Source organism: Brachyhypopomus gauderio, chromosome 17 (genome assembly GCF_052324685.1).
Source record: "Brachyhypopomus gauderio isolate BG-103 chromosome 17, BGAUD_0.2, whole genome shotgun sequence".
Taxonomy (NCBI): Eukaryota; Metazoa; Chordata; class Actinopteri; order Gymnotiformes; family Hypopomidae; genus Brachyhypopomus; species Brachyhypopomus gauderio.
Genome location: NC_135227.1, coordinates 4796043 through 4803343, shown reverse-complemented (window position 1 = coordinate 4803343; position 7301 = coordinate 4796043). Strand labels below are relative to the sequence as shown.

The 7301-nt window shown below is 43.3% G+C and overlaps 1 protein-coding gene across 1 annotated transcript; it reads left to right on the top strand.

The window, feature by feature from the left end:
* slc2a1c (solute carrier family 2 member 1c) lies at window positions 1-5708 on the top strand. Its single transcript, XM_076978368.1, has 11 exons — window positions 1-116; window positions 453-490; window positions 850-948; window positions 1513-1673; window positions 1820-2060; window positions 2168-2330; window positions 2517-2701; window positions 4026-4124; window positions 4309-4410; window positions 4593-4796; window positions 5092-5708. The coding sequence occupies exons 2-11, from the start codon at window positions 476-478 to the stop codon at window positions 5269-5271; spliced, it is 1449 nt and encodes a 482-aa protein (XP_076834483.1). The 5' UTR covers window positions 1-116; window positions 453-475; the 3' UTR covers window positions 5272-5708.
* The last annotated feature ends 1593 nt before the right edge of the window (window positions 5709-7301 follow it).

Genomic DNA, 7301 nt, shown 5'->3' with positions numbered 1-7301 from the left:
TGTGGTGCACTACTAGTGAAGTCTAGATACAGAAGAGGTGCCAGGAAAGAGTGAAGGCGTTTGGATAAGCCCACTGTGCACAAATCTAGTGACACCATCACTCCTCACTCACACAGGTAAGGGACCGAATGTTTTATGCTGCTTTAAAATAGTCCCTCATAAGTGTAAGTAATAAGTAGTTTGTGTCAGGGCATTACTCTCATTAGTGTGTCCTAAAAGATCATTAAAGTGCATTAAAGGTATAAGATAAGGTATAAGGTTAAAGATGCTGTCTATGTGTTTTTATGACTTCATGTTATAACTAATTCATTATACATATTGCTGAGGTAGAGTATGACTTCATATACTTTCATTAATGTGACTTACCACTTTAAGATGATGTGGTGCTATAACTGGAAATACAAGATCTTAAGTAAATATGTTTTATATTAAGTCTTTTCTGTGATGCTCAGGGTGTGAATCATTTGAAAGGCTGATGGCATTCCAGCAGGTTTGGACTTTTCCTTCTTTTACAGTTATTTATATTATGGCATTTTTGAAAATAAATGTTACTTTTTGTGAATAATAGGGGTGAATGATTGAATATCATCATAATAGTTAACAGCATATTGACATGAAATTGCATGCTTCCAGGACAAAACATTTAGATATCACAATAACATTTATTCAGTCCTGTTCTCTCTTTCTTGTTGAATATGATGAACTAAACTGGTTGAGAAAAATCTATTGAAAGAAACTGAGAAAAATGTTTGCGTCTCGAGAGATCGCAAGCTCGTCACATTAGCCAGCTCGTGTTTACATACAGCCTGTGGAATTAATTAATGGTGGCACGGGTGTATCCATGGCCAGGGCCAGTTGACAGCAACGCTGGTGACCTCAGTGGTGGCAGCTGTGTTGGGCTCCTTGCAGATTGGTTATCACACTGGGAACGTGAACTCACCAGCCAGAGTAAGTAGGTTATGGGCAAAAGACCCATGGTAGCATGTAATATTTACTAGCATGATTATCTGACTTTCCCAGAGGGGGAAAAAATCTGTGTAAACATTGCAGGACTATGAAATTTTTCTGTTCAGCAAACTGTCGTTTTTGGAAAGCTTAGTGTTTGCAGACAAGTAGCTATGATGTCTGGACTATGTTGATTTATCAGCCTTGTGTGTGGACGCCGGCTCGCTTCACTGGGGGGTTATTAGTCATGTCTTTCATGCTGGTGAAACACAGCCTCACAAAACGTGTGCTTAGATTTACTGGCAGGCAAAGGGCATCTGACATCATGACCACAGTGTGCTCCCAGAAACATCCCTAGTGCTGCACTCTTATAATATTTAAACAGCATCCGGTGATTTGTATAAAAGGCCATGATGCCATGTTATTAAGAATATTTACGTATTAGCTCAATCAGCCGATCAGAGGTTCTCTGAACATTTGGAAATAGTTTATGGAGTCACAAATTGCTGGACTATTGCAAAAAAAACAACACAACCACAGTATTCTCACGTATCTTATGTTTCTCAGGTCATCGAGGAATTCTTCAACACGACATGGAAATCAAGGCACAATCAGCCCATGTCCGAGCACAGTCTCACCTTCATGTGGTCTCTTTCAGTCAGCATTAAAGATTTCGGAGCCCTCCTTGGGTCACTAGGAGTCAAAGACCTTGCAGATTGTTTTGGGAGGTGATAAACTGGCAAACCTCCAATTGCTTTTTGAAACACTGATGTCATGCATTGAAATCAATAATAATCATTAAAATAATAATATCAATTATTTTCATTATTGTTGTGTCTTCAATTGGTTTGTGTTCACTTTTTCCCTCCTCCAGGAGGAACGCCATTCTCATAGCAAACTCTCTGTCTGTAGTGGGTGCCTGTCTAATGTTCCTCAGCAAGACGTCCGAGTCATTTGAAGTTCTCATCGTGGGCCGTCTGATTTTCGGGTTGTTCTGTGGCCTGGTGATGAGTCTGAACCCGCTGTACATTCAGGGTATCTCCCCAATTAACCTCCGCGGTGCCTTTGCCACTCTCAACCAGGTCTCCTTCGCCTCGGGCATTCTACTGGGCATGGTGAGACCTCCCACTCTCTCTCCATCTCAGATACGGAGTGATTAGGCATGGCCTGCTTCTCATCGATGCAAGTGTAACCTCCGAGCTGTTTGGGGTGTGTGTTTCAGGTGATGGGACTGGAAACCGTGATGGGCACAGAGAAGCTCTGGGCGCTGATGCTCTCTCTGTCCCTCATCCCAGCGCTCCTCCAGTACGTGACCCTGCCCTTCTGTCCCGAGAGCCCACGCTACCTCCTCATCAACCGCGCCAATGAGGAAGAGGCGGAGGCTGGTGAGACTCTATTTGGGTTCTCAACACATTTGAACGATGCAACAGAAAACCATACTGCTTGGGTTAAAGCAAAAATGCTTCCTGACTCGGAGAATCTGAGGCTGGGCTTGAGACATTCTGCCTTAGCACACTGACACTGACCAATGTGAAAAACCTGAACCTGACACGTGGTCTTCACACTTGCAGCCTTGAGAAGGTTGAGAGGAAACCCTGACCAGATCCTGCAGGAAATGGAGGAGATGAGACAGGAAGCCTCCCACAGCGAAGCAGGAGTGACTGTCAGGGAATTCTTCATAAAGCGTCGCTACCGACATCCCATAATACTCGTTCTGATTATAAACCTGGGCAGCCAGTTATCTGGATTTAATGCGGTTAGTTGTCTCATTACAAAACTAAATTGAATACTCACATTGTTGTTCATATTTATATTTGACTATCATAAAAAAGACTTGATAAAGACATGCTCTTGATAACAAAAATGTTACAGGAATATACACTCACTGGCCACTTTATTAGGTACGGTCACCCCTCCCTTTGGGCGTGTGTTCGTGTCGCCTACATCTAGTTATTTCCATACAGTATGTGTATTTCCGTGGGGGTGGGTTTATATGAGTATGTTCATCGGTCTCACCTGTGGCTTGTCTCGTTATCACTTGGGTCTCGTTATCACTTGGGTCTCGTTATCACTTGGGTCTCGTTTAGTTCTTCTATTTAATGTGCATTTACGCAGTGTCCCATGCTCGTCTTCGTCTGAGTCTGACGCCGTTTGAATGTTTGATGTCAGTGTGCGCTGCCTGCGCTATATCTTTACACAATAAACGTGTGTGCGTGTGTGTGCGCAACCGCCTCGTCACAAATGCATCATCACAAACGCCTCGCCATTACAGGTACACTTTGCTAGTACCGGGTTGGAACCCCTTTTCCCTTCAGAACTGTCTTAATCCATTGTGGCATAGACTCAACAAGGTACTGGAAACATTCCTTAGAGAGTCTGGCCCATATTGACATGATAGCATCACACAGTTGCTGCAGATTTGTCGGCTGCACATACATGATGCAAATCTCCCGTTCCACCACATCCCAGCAACAATACTCAGGTAAGCTGGTAAGTTACTTTTGCCATTCTTTCCGGCCATTCTCCTCTGACTTCTGGCATCAACAAGGCATTTGCGCCCACAGAACTGCCACTCACTGGATATTTTCTCTTTTTCGGACCATTCTCTGTAAACCCTAGAGATGGTTGTGCGTGAAAATCCCAGTAGATCAGCAGTTTCTGAAATACTCAGACCAGCCTGTCTGTCACCACCAACCATCCCACATTCATGTCACTTAAATCACCTTTCTTCCCCATTTTGATAAATGGTTTGAACTGCAGTAGATCATCTTGGCCATGTCTACATGCCTAAATGCATTGAAATGCTGCCATGTGATTGGCTGATTTGACATTTGCGTTGTTGAGCAGTTGGACAGGTGTCTCTAATAAAGTGGCCGGTGAGTGTACTTCATAATACAGAAAAAATCAAAATACAAAAATCATCTTGTTTGGCCATGTGGTTAAAAAACCTATTTGGAGACAAATAATGATGCACTTTTGTTATATTAATAAACATTTACGCATGTCTTTCTTTCCTCCGTCTTGGTTAGTGTGTCAGGGTTCTCCCCAGCATCTCCCCATGTCTCTCACTTCTCTTCTAGATCATCAATTATTCAACTAAAATGTTTGCCAAATTTGAGGAGGCAACATACCTGACTCTGGGAGTAGGAGCCATTAATGTAGTGTTCACCATCCTAGCTGTGAGTGCTGATAACACTAAACACAGTGTACTGTTTTTGTTAGTAACGTTGTAGTAGATGACTAAACCATTTACAATTATCTGTGTTAACAATAATGGTTAATCTGGCATTGTTGCCTTTGACAGTATTTTGTTAAAGGAAGTGATGCTGCATGCATACTGCATGATTTTCTCTCTGTTCAAAGTTCTTCCTGGTTGAAAGGGCAGGGCGCAGGAAGTTGCTCCTCACAGGCTACCTGTCTATAGCTCTTTGCAATTTACTTATGACCATCACGGATTCCATGCTGGTGAGATTAACCCTGATTTGCAAAACAAAATATATGTTAAATAATATATTAAATTACATTAAAATATATGAAACATTATAATATATTAAAAGTTTAGACACTAGCTAATTCTTTCTTTGTTTTTCAGTAGTATATCCATTTGTTTTCCACCTAATCTCCTTCCTGTTGTATGTTTACCTCAGCAAATAGCCCCAGAAATTCGCAGTGTTCAGGTGCTGGTGGTCTTTTTCCTGGTCTCAGCGTATGAGATCGGACCAGGGCCCATCTCCTGGTTCATCGCTGCAGAGCTTTTTGACCAGTCTGCCCGTTCCACTGCCATGGCCTTCACCAGCATGCTGAACTGGGGAGGGAAGTTCTTGCTAGCCCTTTTTTTCCCACCACTATTGGTACGTTCATCCTTTTGAACTGAGGAAGAACTGAGAACTACCGTCTTTCTGTAGAGTAGATGACACAACAAAGTATCTGATGGGAATGGGCCTGTATATGTTTAAGTGCAACCTAGTAAAACTGCATGGAGAAATTACCCAGCATTCACTTCTCTCACTGCTCCACCAATGTCAGGAAACAAGACAAACTGCTTCCACATTGCAGTATTGGAATTACATTTTGCATTACATATTTGCGCTCAGCTGCACGACTGTGGTAGCAGTACATATTCTGAATCTGTTTCGTTCCTTACAGAAACTATGCGGTGCTTACGTCTACCTCATCTTCATGGCAACGGCCCTCGTAGCGTTCACGGTCACGATGTTGCGCCTCCCAGAGACCAAGGGCCGGACCTTTGACGACATCGCCGCCGAGTTCCGTGGGGCCGATAGCATTCCGTTGCACAACAAGACCAGCTTCAATACTTTCCCCTGAGGACACCGGTTACTCCAGGCTAAGCCAGCCTAGCATCTCCTTTGACTCAACCCAGTAATGTTGTACCTGATTTTGTTATAATTCATGAATAACAACTCTCTATATTTGTCACTTTTCTCTGAGTAAAACCAGAGCAGTGAAAACTGCAATGCAAAACATTCGTCAATTGTTCTATTTAAACAACGACAAAAAAAGATGTGTCAAAACATACAGCAAATGAAGGCATCTAAATGTTCTTAACCAAGACTTTGCCTGAAATCTAATCTTTCTCTTGTCTGCGCAGTGTGTGGATGAGATAATAAATTTATTATTACAGGAATAGATTTATATTTATTTATACTTTCTCTACAGGAGCAGATGGCATTGTTTGGCATCGACAGGTCATGCTTGTAAACGTTCTTTATTAAAAGGTGCTCCACAGTGGTAACCACTGTGAATGTAATTATGATGCCAGCAAACAATAAAAATCATTTTCACTGGGGCCGGACTGCTGCCCAGGGATTTGTAGTAAAACCCCAGGTGTACATCGCAAATATAAGAGCCCCACTCTACTCTGGGAGTGAGGCAGTGGAGTAACTGTCCTACTGAATACATGATTGTATTATAATATAGACGGTGGGAAATCTCTTTCTAGCTCTCTAACTCTTGCTACCCCTGAACAAAAGCTTCAGGCCTGGGATTGCAAAACAAGTCAGGCAGCGCAAAAAATGGCTGCCGGCACAACAAAAGCAATTCGACGATTAAAAGTTAATAGTGTAACGGGTGGGTCGCAGTGCCAACAGGTGGCTAGCAGAGGGAGGCAACGAGCCAGAAACTGGTCAGGGCTCATTGGCCTTACTCCCTCCAGCAGGCCACACCTGTGTTTCCTGGGTCTCTCAAGTCTTTTCCTTCCTTTAGTCACCTTTAGTCCTGTTGTATTTGTCTGGCTGCTCCTGTGTCCCACCTCCACCTCTTTGGTGGTGATGTGGTTTCTAGTTCTGGCCCTAGCGGTCTTCCCTTTTCATCTGCTGTTTAGATCCCTTAGAGCAGGTGATTGGCTCCCATGTGAACTCCTCCCGTTTGGTTGGGTGAGCCACCTGCCACTCATGTCTCCACCTGGCGCTCCCTTAGCCTCCCTTCAGTGCTCTTCCCACCGTGGTCCCTAGGGTTGCCACCTGTCCCGGTTTTCCCAGGACTGTCCCGGTTTTCACGTCGCTGTTCTGGTTTTCACTAGGTTAGGTCAAACGACTATTTTGACTGTTTCTGCACACTTATTTTTTTCTCGCTGTGTCCATTTTTCTCGCTGTGTCCGGTAACATTTTACGTTCGACCCCCCGTCAACAATTTACGTTCTCCACCCCCCAACACCCCCCACCCGTCAACAATTTACGTTTGCGTATGACAGAGTGTCCTTGTTTTTTGTCAGACCTAGGTGGCATCCCTAGTAGTCCCTAATCCCTAGTAGCACAGTGGGGCGAGCAGTGCTCTGCTGCTGCCCACCCCCCTGCTTGGTTTGAGTGGTTGCAATTCTTCTCTGTTGGTGTTCCCTTTTTCTTCCTCTCCTCAGCGCCATCTCCTCAGCATTTGGGTCCTGTTAGGAGGGTTTCCCTCTAGTGGTTAAATTCTAGTGGTGCAGTTTGCCGACATTTGTAAAAAACAAAAAAAGCAAAGCCATAAGGTGGTAAAAATAAATAAATCAACACTCAAAACACTCAAAGAAGCCGATGCACTTTTACAGCTCAATTAAACAGACCTGTAAATTATAGCAGCATTTCCTAATGGTTTCCTTCTTATTCCAACAATGGAAAATGTTTGTGACCAGTACTATTCTGATTAGATCCTCCAACTTTACAATTCAAGCTTCATTATGTCTAAAAACTTTCCATGGAAAGAACAAGCGATTGCAACAGTGAGGTTTAATACAATTTGACGTTGCCAGTTAAAAATAGCAGCCTGAACATGTTGTATCACTCAAGGTAGGCATGGGAACCAACAAAATATATATGGCTTTCTTATGAACACGGGTAAGGGATACAACAGGGGATTATGCA